Here is a 14,199-nt window from a genome sequence, read left to right on the forward strand (position 1 = left end):
CATACAGCACATCACACTCACCATACAGCACATCACACTCACCATGCTGCGTCTTCTTGTCCCTGTTCCTTGCTGTCCTGCCAGCGACGATGAGCTTCATGACGATGACGACGGTGATGACCATGAGCAGGAAGCCCGTGGCACACTCACCATACAGCACATCACACTCACCATACAGCACATCACACTCACCATGCTGCGTCTTCTTGTCCCTGTTCCTTGCTGTCTTGCCAGCGACGATGAGCTTCATGACGATGATGACGGTGATGACCATGAGCAGGAAGCCCGTGGTCGCCCCTGCGACGATGGCGGCCGTGGAGCCTCGCAGCAGCGGCAGCGTCACGCCAGGGGGCGGCGGGGGCTTGATCGCCGCTGAACCAAAATGCAAATGAAGTTAAATTATGTATTTCTTTCACTTAGTTTGTTAATATTGAACATTTAACAGTGAGTTTTTTATTTTTTTAGCTACGTATAAACATAAGGGCTAACGAATTTGATTAGTTTAGAACGTTAATGGAATGAGATTATGTTTTTCTTTCACTATATTTTACGATTAAATATTCACCATTAAATTTTTGAAGATACATTAAGAGAAGATTTTTTAACTACAGGTCTTAAGAATATTGATAGATTTAGTAAAATTGAAATCGAACTGAATTGAATTGAACGCAACTGAATTGAAATTACGTTTTGCGCCACTAAATTTTGATTTAAAGTATTCACCATTAAATTTTGAAGATTTATGGACGGAAAACTTACATTCAGAAACCGTTCCATTAGTTTATGCGAATAAAGGAGTTATGTTTTCCCTCCACTAAATTTTAAGGTTAAATCTTTAACATTAAATTTTTCAAGATTGTTTAACAAAAAAAATAGGATCTGAAGAATTTTCATTAGTTTAGAATGCAAACGAAGTGAAATAATATTTTCCGCGACTTAATATATTAGGATTTTTGAAAAAGAAGCTCGCATGTCTGAAGCCATTTGCTCAGTTCAGAAAGCATTTGAAGGGAAATTATATTGTACATGATTTTGAACATTTCAGAGCAGGAAGCACTAAACCTTGAAGCCGTTTGATTAATTTTGATAATTTATTGGATGGGAAATAATAGTTACGATTGCTAAGAATTTTTCATTTATAACAGGGATCTCGAGATTTGAAGGAAAGCTAATTGATTTGAAAATAAATTAATATAACAATTTTTGATTGATTGATTTAAGTAATTGTTTTAAGAAACATGTTTCATTTCGATCACATGCAGTAGTTTTTTATAAGACATTGATTTATTTTTTTCCCGATACACTCTCGCGATTTTTTAATAATCAATCACGGATCCTATTTTTGTAACAAATATTTTCACCAGCCTTTCATTGCAGTTCGGATGAGCGTGCAATTTGCAGCGACCATTCAATGAATGGACCTAAGCCTAAAAACACACAAACTGACCATCGCTTCATTGCTGCGGCCATGTAGCAATTAAAACCCTTCAGTCCACTAACAACTCCCATTTATATGATGAAATATTACTCGGTTTAAGTCCGTGCTTTTCATAAGTAAAATATTTTGTATTTGTAACTTCAGTAATCCTTTGCCTATTGCGGATGTTGCGTTCCAGACCACGGCCACTATAGTTGAATTTCCTGATGGAGATTTAATCGACTGCTAATACTTATTAAGGTATTTATGTAGTGATTGTTTGGTGAGATTAAGTAGGATTGATTTAAAGTTACTGAAACAATTTCAATATGTAATAATTCTTCTCCATAATATTTAATTAATTAATGGCAGTTATAAGTTGATGATTTATTTCATTAATATTTTAAGGAAACCCGTAATAAAGTGAAGCCGCGCTAGTTGAAGCACGATATAGCGAATGATAATTTTTTACTGTTTTTTTAATGATTCATCAAATTCAATAATTCATTTCTTTATTTATTATACAGGACGAATGTTTAATTATATTTGATTGCGACCGGATGAGCGATCTTCCGCAAACACGCCTTGGCAAACTGTGACCCACCAACCAATTTGAACGTTCATTTTTAACCCTGTTAATTAAAGTGGCATTACCGTACTATTTTCTAGGTTATTCGTAATGTTTTCTGGATTTGGTTTGTTTTTAGCAGATAAATAGAAATGACCTTGATATGAGTTAATTCAAATGAATAGCCCGACTCCTTTGGAATCGATTTGCCCGAGTTTTACACCGCAACTATGGAGTTTAAAAGTTTTCTATGATAAACACGCGCTCAACGTCGACTGGGGTGAACTGATTGCCTACACCGACAAAAAGTTGGAAAAAATTTATTCATGCGCGTAATTGCCATTTCCAATAAGGATGAAGCTGTGATATGGTTTGAAAAAAGCTGTAATCGAGTCTTTGTTCGGATAATTGTTAGAAACGTCCATGAGTGCATCTCAGTTTTGGCATTTTTTAACAAAGGAGTCTCCTTGTACGGAGAACAATACGGTGATGTCATCTTGTCTTAATTAACGAATAAATGTTTTGGATAATATCTAGCAACCATGACCAATAATATCTCGCACCCATCAAGACTCTAACATATACGACTAATAATGCATGTTGTAGCATTGATATAAAGCATTAGTTAAGTAAATTGGAAGCGTGAGACATGAAAAAGAGAAAATACTTTAATGTCCCGCTTTCAGGACTTTCTGGCCATGATATGCGGACGACATACGTGGGTTTACCGCGAGTTATGATGAAGCAAGTCCCACTTATTAGCCAAACGTCGATTTTGCCGAAGTTCTGCCAAAAGATCGATAATTGCGCCTGACACATTAATGCGACACGGGATATGACGGGTCGGCATGCAGCACGATTACTTTGTTCCGCTGGATAAAACGATAGCGGCATGAGTCTACAATTGTTCTATCCACTTTTTTTGGCCTGACTGCTGGCCAAAATGACGTCAGTATGTCTTGGCATGTTTAACTAACGTTTTTGTTGTTATGCATAACAGTATGTGTGATACATGCTGCTGCATAGATGGAGTCTATAGTAAATTGTTTCTTTTTGGTAATCGTCATTTCTCCAAACTATAGACACTTCATTATTGTACAAAGCTAAAAGGGCCTGAAGAAATTCATCTCTATGTCTCACTACTGTAGCTTTTATTCTGCAAATGGCGGTAAATATTTATGTAGCGGTACCATTTTCTTTTTAATATCGATGAAACAATAGTGTATAATAATAATGCAATGAATACCCTACTTGTAGCATACATGTAGAATAGGTAGGTAAATAATTACTTTCCATGTCAAGAAGCTGCAGATTGCGGAAGAAAATTAAGAGCTTGGCCCCTTCTGAGTTAATTAATTTCAATATTTGATTGAAGCAACTAGCTACATACCTAGATAAATAAACTAGGATGGGCCTCTCTATCTGGTACTTAAATATTAGATTATTAGCGAATGAGTTTTTGTGAATGATGAGTATTAGCGAATGATGAGTATTAGCGAATGATGAGTATTAGCGAATAATAAGTATTAGCGAATGATAAGTATTAGCGAATGATGAGATTTCGAAACGTTGCAAACTATTAAAATGTCATTCGGAAACCTGCTTTTCGATCTCCCGACGCCAGCAAGAAATTTGGTTCGACTCATTGAAAAAAACGAACAAGAAGATTGTTAATAAAAAGCATGCTCTGGTCTTCAATCAAACTTGCATAAGAGAAAAGCTTCTGCCTAAATACACCAATATTTAAGTATTTGTGCAGTGATTATTTGGTGAGTTCGATATAAAGGCACACGAACTTTCCCACACTCCTACTGCAGATCGAACTCCGCGAGCTGTTAAAATCTCCCGGTCTACTTCTTCTGATAACCGTAAACCATCGAAGACCAGCGTATGATTCTTCTCCTTAATATTTCGTTACTTGATGGCTATTAATATTTATTAATTCTTCTCATTGATATTTAATTAATTAATTGCTTTTATTAACTGATGATTTTTCTCATTAATATTTCATGGAAACTCGCTATGATGTAAAGCCGCACTAGTTGAAGCGCAAACTAGCGAATGATAATTTTTACTGATTTTTTTTATTTAATGATTCAGCAAATTCAATAATTTATTTCTTGATTCTTTATTCAGGAAGAATGTTTCGTTATATTTGATGGTGGCCGGATGAGCGATCTTCCGCTAACACGCCTTTGCAAACTGTGACCCACCAACCAAATTGAACGTTCATTTTTAACCCTGTTAATTAAAGTGGCATTACCCGCATCATTTTCTAGGTTGTCCGTAATGTTTTCTGAGTTTGGGTTTGTTTTATCAGATGAATAGAATTGACCTTGATATGAGTTAATTCAAACGAATAGCCCGACTCCTTTGAATCGATTTGCCCGAGTTTTGCACCGCAACTATGGAGTTTAAAGTTTTCTATGATAAACACGCGCTCAACGTCGACTGGGGTGAACTGATTGCCTACCCCAACAAAAAGTTGGAAAAAATTTATTCATGCGCGTAATTGCCATTTCCAATAAGGATGAAGCTGTGGTATGGTTTGAAAAAAGCTGCAATTGAGTCTTTATTCGGATAGTTGTTGAAAACGTCCTTGAGTGCATCTCAGTTTTGAAATTTATCGACAAAGGAGTCCACTTTTGTGGAGAACAATACGGTGGTTGTCATCTATGTCTTGACGAACAAATGTTTTTAATAATATCTAGCAACCAAGACTATTAACTTAAATGAAACTAGTGTGCACCCGCACCCAAGAATACCTTAACAAATACGACTAATAATGCTTATTCGAGCATTGATATAAAGTAATTGGTAAGTAAATTGCAAGTGAAAGAGAAATATAAAAAATAAAATACTTTCGTGTCCCGCTTTCAGGACTTTCTGGCCATGATCAGCCGACGACATACGTGGGTTTACCGCGAGTTATGATGAAGCAAGTCCCACTTATTAGCCAAACGTCGATTTTGCCGAAGTTCTGCCAAAAGATCGATAATTGCGCCTGACACATTAATGCGACACGGGATATGACGGGTCGGCAGCACAACTACTTTGTTCCGCTGGACAAAACGATAGCGGCATGAGTCTGGAAATATTTAGTCCACATTCCATGTAGCGATTGTTGGACGAAATGATGGTGGAACGAGTCTTGAAATGTTTTGTCCACATTCCTTGCAGCGATTGCTGAAAAAAAAATGATTGCACACAGAGTCTGTAAATGTTCCGTCGCCTTTTCTTGCCCTGACTGCTGACCAAAATGATATCAGTGAGTCTAGGTATGTTTAACCCACGTTTTTTGTTGTGATACATAGTAATTAGTGTATACAAACGTACATACATAGATACAGTTTATAAATAGATTGTCTCTTTAGGTATTCATCATTTCTCCAAACTATAGATACTTCAATATTATACGAAGCTAAAAGAGCCATGAAAAAATTCGTCGTGTTTCTCACTATTGTGGCTGTTGTCGAAAATAACATAGTTTTAAGGCAATCTGAAAGATTTCAATATAAGTATTCAATATTCTAATTTTTCTGCAATTAGGCCTAAAACTATTATTTTCATTCAAGATAAAATTCAAACACCTAGATTCAAATTTATAAATATCCTGGCACATTCCTGGTGATTTTGCGTTGTAGCGGGCTTTTGTTCTTGATTCCTCTGGAGGTAGAAGAACTGGGAGACCAACAACTAACCATCGCCAGTCTTCTCCAGCTTTTCATCCAGTCAGCATCTGGCCGGTGACGGGCGACTTTCGCTAGTATACGCCGGGTTTTTATGACCGACGCTTGATTTTTCGTAGCATGTAAAGTAGATCAACGAGGGGCTAAAGTCTACGCGTCCGTGCATGATCTTGTGGGTCTCGGTCGGAGCACCCGTCATCTCGTAAGTCCGCGGCACTGCAGAGTCGTAAGTCCGCGGCACTGCAGAGTCGTAAGTCCGCGGCACCGCAGAGTCGTAAGTCCGCGGCACCGCAGAGTCGTAAGTCCGCGGCACCGCAGAGTCGTAAGTCCGCGGCACCGCAGAGTCGTAAGTCCGCGGCACCGCAGAGTCGTAAGTCCGCGGCACCGCAGAGTCGTAAGTCCGCGGCACCGCAGAGTCGTAAGTCCGCGGCACCGCAGAGTCGTAAGTCCGCGGCACCGCAGAGTCGTAAGTCCGCGGCACCGCAGAGTCGTAAGTCCGCGGCACCGCAGAGTCGTAAGTCCGCGGCACCGCAGAGTCGTAAGTCCGCGGCACCGCAGAGTCGTAAGTCCGCGGCACCGCAGAGTCGTAAGTCCGCGGCACCGCAGAGTCGTAAGTCCGCGGCACCGCAGAGTCGTAAGTCCGCGGCACCGCAGAGTCGTAAGTCCGCGGCACCGCAGAGTCGTAAGTCCGCGGCACCGCAGAGTCGTAAGTCCGCGGCACCGCAGAGTCGTAAGTCCGCGGCACCGCAGAGTCGTAAGTCCGCGGCACCGCAGAGTCGTAAGTCCGCGGCACCGCAGAGTCGTAAGTCCGCGGCACCGCAGAGTCGTAAGTCCGCGGCACCGCAGAGTCGTAAGTCCGCGGCACCGCAGAGTCGTAAGTCCGCGGCACCGCAGAGTCGTAAGTCCGCGGCACCGCAGAGTCGTAAGTCCGCGGCACCGCAGAGTCGTAAGTCCGCGGCACCGCAGAGTCGTAAGTCCGCGGCACCGCAGAGTCGTAAGTCCGCGGCACCGCAGAGTCGTAAGTCCGCGGCACCGCAGAGTCGTAAGTCCGCGGCACCGCAGAGTCGTAAGTCCGCGGCACCGCAGAGTCGTAAGTCCGCGGCACCGCAGAGTCGTAAGTCCGCGGCACCGCAGAGTCGTAAGTCCGCGGCACCGCAGAGTCGTAAGTCCGCGGCACCGCAGAGTCGTAAGTCCGCGGCACCGCAGAGTCGTAAGTCCGCGGCACCGCAGAGTCGTAAGTCCGCGGCACCGCAGAGTCGTAAGTCCGCGGCACCGCAGAGTCGTAAGTCCGCGGCACCGCAGAGTCGTAAGTCCGCGGCACCGCAGAGTCGTNTGAGAAAGTTCAGCAGAGATATGAGACCTCAAGAAGTTCGGCATATAATGCAAATTCATACGTCGCGGCAATGGATGAGATGAAGTGAGAAAGTTTGTGGCAGGAAATACAGCCGTAGAAGTCAGCAATGCAAGCCATGCATGGAATGCGGGTCACGAGACGCTCCAGCCTGCACAACTATTCGATATATTTTCCAATTTGTGCATATTTTGATTATGTATTGCAACTATTTTATCCAACATGTCATTTTTTATTTCTGATGCTATTACGTACCTCTTTTGTATTACATATTACTTTTTATCGAATAAAGAAATTCTAAATTATTGACATATATTTTATATTATTAATTATTAGTATATTATATAATAATAATTAATTTATAATTATATTTATTACTATAATTAATTAATAATCATATACTGACAATTCAACTATTGCATTTTTTTAACAGCATATGAAAATAGTATCCTTTTTTGCAGAGTCTTAAAACCCGTTCACTTAACTTTTCTTATCACCATTTAATTTTGCACTCATGAATTTCATATCTATAGGGATAATAACTGTTGCTCATCATACATTTTTGCATCCATATAATTTTTTTCGAAACAGTAGCGGTTCACTAATTTTTAAAATAAATTTTGGGGCGCAGTGAGATACGTAATTTTTCCGGCTCTCATCTCTTATAACAATAATTGTAATTGTGTATAATTATAGAATTACAATTATAATAATTATAATTGTGATATGAAATGAAATGCTCCACTGCTACGGACACTCGTGCTGAATGAACCGACGAGTTTCGAAACCCTTGATCAGTATGGACAAGACCTGTAAAAAAATCTTCATAAAAACACCCAACCGGGTTAGCAATGGCAAATATTTTGCAAGTTTCTTCAATCCTTTTAATGGAATTTGAAACCTAGGAATCAAGTTGGAATGTAAATCCCTGGCGTTCCCGACGCCCGAGGTTTGTTGGACCTGAACGTCTTGAATCTCGGAGCTGCGGCAGAAACTGCAGCTCATTTCAAGCGATTACATGAAGCCTGTATTAATTAATATCAATTAAAATAAACCTAAAAGAATAATTGTGGGGGTATTTTGAAACATTTAGTGACGGATGACTTCTCAAACTTTTTATCTTTCATTATATGTTCCAATCTAAAATTAAAGTAATTAATTAAAATTATTATTAAAAATATAAAAAAATTAAAAATATAAAATTAATTAAATTAATTAATTAGCGTGCATAAAAAAAACCTGTAAATGAAAGCCTCGTTTTGGTAGCTTTTGTTATAGAGACAATTTCAAAAACAACTCTCGATTGTTCGACCGCACAAGATGCCAACACATTCGTCTTAATTTTATAGATTTTTCAGTTAATTGCAAAACTTATATCGTAAACTTGGCATGTAGTGATTTACATAATTCAACTCGTTTCTGGCCTTTTTCATTCAGAAAGAGATTATGCAACGGCTAAACATTTTTAGGTACGTCACGAAGTTCCTACTACGCACCCTTTTCTGCACGGATTCTAAATTTATTCCACGCGCAATTTCCTATCTGATTCGGGGATTCATCCCTAGTGAGACTTTTGGAAAAGGTTTTTGAGATTTTCAACAATGTCAATTCTACGGGAGATTTTCTGAATGATTCAAAGGTTTATCCCAGGGTTCATTTTTTGCAGAATTTAAAGGTTCATCGAACGCTAGATTTACTGCATAGTTCAAAGGTTCATCTCATGAACGATTATTTTGTACGGTTACATGGTTAATTCCATGTGTGATTTTTTGTTAGTTTCAGAGGATCATCCCATGCACGATGCTCTGCCTGATTAACGGTTCATCTGACGTTCATCAGAGAAGCTTATTAGTTCTATCGAAGTCACCCTAATTATTTCGTCACAAATGGCCCTAATGACTCCCTCTGAAGTCACCCTAATGACTCCATCTGAAGTCACGCCATTGCCTTCATTGACTTCGATCCTCGAAACTTCCTAGCTTGCGCTCGCGTTTCACGTTGACATCAAACGCAGGAAATTAAATCACCTGACGAAACTTTGTTGCAAAAAATATTTCATCCTTCATAAAATTTTGCGCTCTTGCTTGTTTGTCTCAGATGTGTTTAGACTGAGCGTGGCGCGGCAATGATCTTCGGTAGTTCAACTTTCTCGAATAAATTAGCGAATGAGTTTTTGCGAATGATGAGTATTAGCGAATGATGAGTATTATTATTATATACGAACAATTATTTCTGCCAATGATGAGTATGATCGAATTTTGTGTTTACAAAGCCTAGATTAAATACCTGACCATCAGCGATAAGGGAAACATGGCTCTGCTTCGACGAGAAAATAATTATCAATTGATTCTGAATATAAATAATTATATTATTAATTATTCGCTCACCTGGGCGCGTTTTTTTAACATAATTTTGATTTCATGGAATTTCTAATGTTGTTTGTTTGTTGCCTGCACTGACCTGTTCTCTGAAGTAACCTTTTCTCTGCACTAACCTGTTCTCTGCACTAACCTGTTCTCTGCACTAACCTGTTCAACCTGTTCTCTTCTCCGCCTTGTCCTGTATGGTGACTGCGTTTATGGACAACAGCTCTCCTCTGCCCTTGGCGTTCACGGAGTATATCACTCCTGCGAACGTCGACCCCGGCACCAGATCTGAGGCTGACATCGTCGGCACCTGCGGGCAAATTTTCATTTGCACATGAATATTTAATTGCCATTGAATATTAATTAGCACAAGAAAATTTAATTGTGCAAGTATAGTTTTTGCACACGAATATTTCTTCATGAGTCTTTGATTCTGTTCATGAATATTTCATTGAACATAAATATTCCGTTGCATAACAAAATTTTAGTTACAGAAAATGTTTTGAAACGAATTTTCTAAAAAAAAAACTTATTACAAGATATTAGCATTTTATAGTGTTAACATCTTAAATTTGGTCCTCTCCTTATGTTGATATTTATATAATTCCAAGCATCAAATTGCATTTTTTTTATTTTTACTGAAACTACGTAAATCATCTACAGAACTTGAGAGTTAGTAATAATAATTCTGACGAATAAATAAAATTCCTCTTCTGAACAAATTTAGCAGCAATAGTTGAAACGTTAAATGCATCTTCTGAATTATAACAGCTTATGTCATGATCTATGCTTATGAATTATGATCTATGAGTTATTCTAACATTATGCACGCATAATGTTAGAATAACTAGAAAACTCTTATCTTACAGAGCTCAGAAAGCGAAGATTCTGAAGCTTTTATGAAAAACTTGGATGAAATTTTTAATTCGAGACGAAGCTAACTTTCAATAATTGCCCTCGCGATGGTATCGGTAATAAGTGGATAATTTTCCTTCCAGCATGTATTGTTTCTGATACTCAATTTTATTGTAAAGCTCATGTATATCATTTTAAACAAAGTTATAAATGCATCCATTCGTTTATAAGTGCAATATTTTCGTCATTTCTTTCTGATACAAATAATTCATAATATAATAGTAATGTAAGAGGTTTTCTTCGTAAACAATTATAAAAATGAAAATGTATTTAAAATAATTCTTGATAATTCAGCAGCGATGAATAATTCATAATAATTCTCCTCAAATATGATTATGTAGAAATACTTTTCTTCCATGAATTACTTCTTTTTATACCTTCCTGTATATGGAGCCCATAGTATCCATGAAGAAGTATGAAGCTGCGATGAATAATTCGTAATAAATATGTCTCCTCAATTATAATTATGAAGAAATTTCTTTCTTTTGTGAATTACTGTTTCTTATACCTTCCTGTATATGGAGCCCATAGTATCCATGAAGAAGTATGAAGCTGCGATGAATAATTCGTAATAAATATGTCTCCTCAATTATAATTATGAAGAAATTTCTTTCTTTTGTGAATTACTGTTTCTTATACCTTCCTGTATATGGAGCCCATAGTATCCATGAAGAAGTATGAAGCTGCGATGAGGTCTAGCGCGGCAGTTGCGTAGAAGCGATCAAGCTCAATGTTTGGTGATACGAAGCTTGTTGATGTCCTACACTTACAGAAGCTACCTAGATCCTGCTATCTAGTGCTGGACATAACACTACATCTTCCTATGGAGTTTGTTGATGTCCTACAGTTACAGAAGCTACCTAGATCCTAGTATCTCGTGCTGGACATAACACTACATCTTCCTATGGAGTTAGTTGATGTCCTACACTTACAGAAGCTACCTAGATCCTGCTATCTCGTGCTGGACATAACACTACATCTTCCTATGGAGTTTGTTGATGTCCTACACTTACAGAAGCTACCTAGATCCTGCTATCTCGTGCTGGACATAACACTACATCTTCCTAACATAGCTACTGCAATACAAATCAAGTTCGGGCAACAGACAGAAACTTATCGTTTATTGCCGGGCATTATGGAGGAAGGAGTCGTATCTGTGTGACATCTGCTCCGCATCACGGATGATTACAAACTTTTTCCGTCAGTTTTTGGATGATTTTGTTTTCATTACAATAATTTTTTCTGTGATGAATTAATCTTCACAGAAGCCAGCTATATTTTTAGTATTTTGACCGGTAGGAAACAGTAATCTAATCTTCAAATTCTTTCATTACGCATATACTAATCCCGAATATATATCTTGTCATAGACTACTTTTACCTCAATGACCTAATAAATTCAGCATTAATAGAATGTTTTCGATGAATGGTGTCGATGAACTGAGGTTCTGAAGCGTGATGGTACATCAGGGAGGTCACACGGTGACAATATTCCAAGCACAGCGCCGCAATAACACACACAAATGAGCCTCTCTCAGCCCTCATTTATTTTATGGAGCTAATTCCTACTTAAGCGTCCATAGCGAATGCCCGATAAATGCGCTAGCCTCCAACTGTACTCTCTTTATTCACATAAGATGGAATAATTTTACTATATATAAGTGAGGTATAAATTTCACCTATCCTTGTGATGAAAAAACTTTACCTATACATAATTCTACCCATGCATGCACGAAAATGACATTCTTTATATCCCCTTACCGTGACTAATTTTACCTATAATTGTGAGGAAAATTTTTTACCTATAAATTTGAGGGAAACATTTTACCTTTAAATGTGTAGGAACAATTTTTACCTTTAAATGTGAGGGAAAAATTTTATTTATTCATGATAGTGAATAAGTTCACCTATGATTGGGAGGGAATAGTTTCTCCTCAACATGCGTTAAAATAAATTTCATCTAAACGACTAAGAAAAAATCATCTATAATTGTGGGCGTGATAGAAGTGAAAGAAGTTAATACTTGTCAGAATTATTGATGAATTCGAACGTACAAACGAATGAAGAAGCTAAAACGAAAAACGGATCAATGCAACGCTAGTGGGGGGTCTTACTTGTCGAGTTTAACGCGAACTCCACGAAAAAAAAATAGATTCAGACTTATTGATGCCGGCAACTTTAGCATAGAAATATCATAAAAATTTCCAAAATTATATCACCCAATAAAATTCCTAATTGGATTAATCGTCGGCCAATGTAAGACTGATGACTGGCCACTCATAATCAGTAGATGATTTTCGAAAGTGTAACAGCTGCGAACATTAAGCAACTGATATATGCAGCAACTGACCAGCTAAACGACGTTGAAATAACGTTGAGCTAAAGTTTATTCAACCAAATATCGTTAATTCGACGAAAATTATCTGTGTGGGCATTATTAACCAAATGGTTTTGTTCTTTTAAATGACCGTCTAAAAGACGCTATCGCCTTGTTGAAGTATGGCTCCGACAGTCTTTTCCGGAGCTCATTTTAAAACATGATGAAATTCTAGTAAAATTGAAATGCGATCCGAAAAGTTGACTTAAATCTACTTAGTCTGCTCCATTTATTTCCATTTTTAGAAGCTAAACGCGCGAGCGAAATTAAAAAAAGAAAAGGAAGGTTAGTTTGTTCGAATAACGAGTTCTGAGTTCATATGTGTCAGTGATCGAACAATGGAATTTGATGTGTTAAAACTTAACGTTCGGATCAGATGTGAAAGAGATGTAATGAAAAAACAATAGAAGCAGAAACATAATGAATAAATTAATTCTTAATTCTCCCCCTGACCCCTCTGCTGATGTTGGCCACCAAATGGCCAGTGGCTCCATCATAAAGCTCCATGAGGAAGGTCTGAGGGAGGCCGCCATCAAAGCCCGCGGTGCAGTGGACACTTACACTCGTAGCGGACAGGTTGAACTGCGAGCAGTTGCTCACTGGGTCAGGCCGGCCTAGAATTACAAAATTTAAAGGGATTATTTTAGGTAACGATATATCAACTTAAATTAAATAAGGTCGAGTCATTTTCAATATAATTCAATTAAACACGTTTTGACTAGCATAATTATTCCATAGGAGCAGTTGCTCACTGGGTCAGGCCGACCTAGAATTACAAAATTTAAAGGGATTATTTTAGGTAACGATATATAAATTTTAAATTAAATGAGGTCAAGTCATTTTCAATATAATTCAATTAAACACGTTTTGTGGCGCATTATTATCCTTATAGGAGCAGTTGCTCACTGGGTCAGGCCGATCTAGAATTACAAAATTTCAAGTGATGATAGAAAATAAATGATATATAAATCTTGAATAGAATTAGTTATGTAATTTTCAATTTAATAAAATTAAACACCTTTTGTATCAAATAATTATCCTAAAGGAGCAAGCAAAAAATATAACTCAGTACTCACTGCAGTGAGTGACAGAGAGCGAATTTTCTCATCACTGTCTCTTACAGAGAGTGAGAGACAGAGAGCGAAACGTGAAGTCACGGACGGACAGACAGACGGACAGACAGATGGGCAGGCAGACTGACAGACAGACGGACGGACGGACATGGCGAGAACAATAGCGCCATAAATAAATAAATAAAATGAGAAAATGCTTATCGATGTTCTTTTTAATAACTGAAAAAATGCGCCAAAAAGGGCATCACCGCTGCCCTTTTCTAGACACCGCTGCCCAACAACCATTTCTCTGCTTATGATCCATATAACCATTACTACTCCATTACCTCCATGCCGGTGCAGGGGTGTGACCATTACTACTCCATTACCTCCATGCCGGGTGCAGGGGTGTGACCATTACTACTCCATTACCTCCATGCCGGGTGCAGGGGTGTGACCATTACT

General features: G+C 38.3%; 1 protein-coding gene across 1 annotated transcript in view; it reads right to left on the bottom strand.

Annotated features, from left to right (window-relative positions):
* The window catches only part of LOC108673206 (nephrin), a gene marked incomplete in the record, with an annotated part of 76,695 nt that overhangs the window by 20,046 nt on the left and 42,450 nt on the right, over nucleotides 1-14,199 (bottom strand). The window contains 2 exon segments of the mRNA XM_047881997.1: nucleotides 9,563-9,701; nucleotides 13,136-13,294. Coding sequence (XP_047737953.1) covers nucleotides 9,563-9,701; nucleotides 13,136-13,294 — 298 coding nt within the window.

The sequence above is a fragment of the Hyalella azteca genome, unplaced genomic scaffold (genome assembly GCF_000764305.2).
Source record: "Hyalella azteca isolate HAZT.00-mixed unplaced genomic scaffold, Hazt_2.0.2 contig9374, whole genome shotgun sequence".
Lineage (NCBI taxonomy): Eukaryota > Metazoa > Arthropoda > Malacostraca > Amphipoda > Hyalellidae > Hyalella > Hyalella azteca.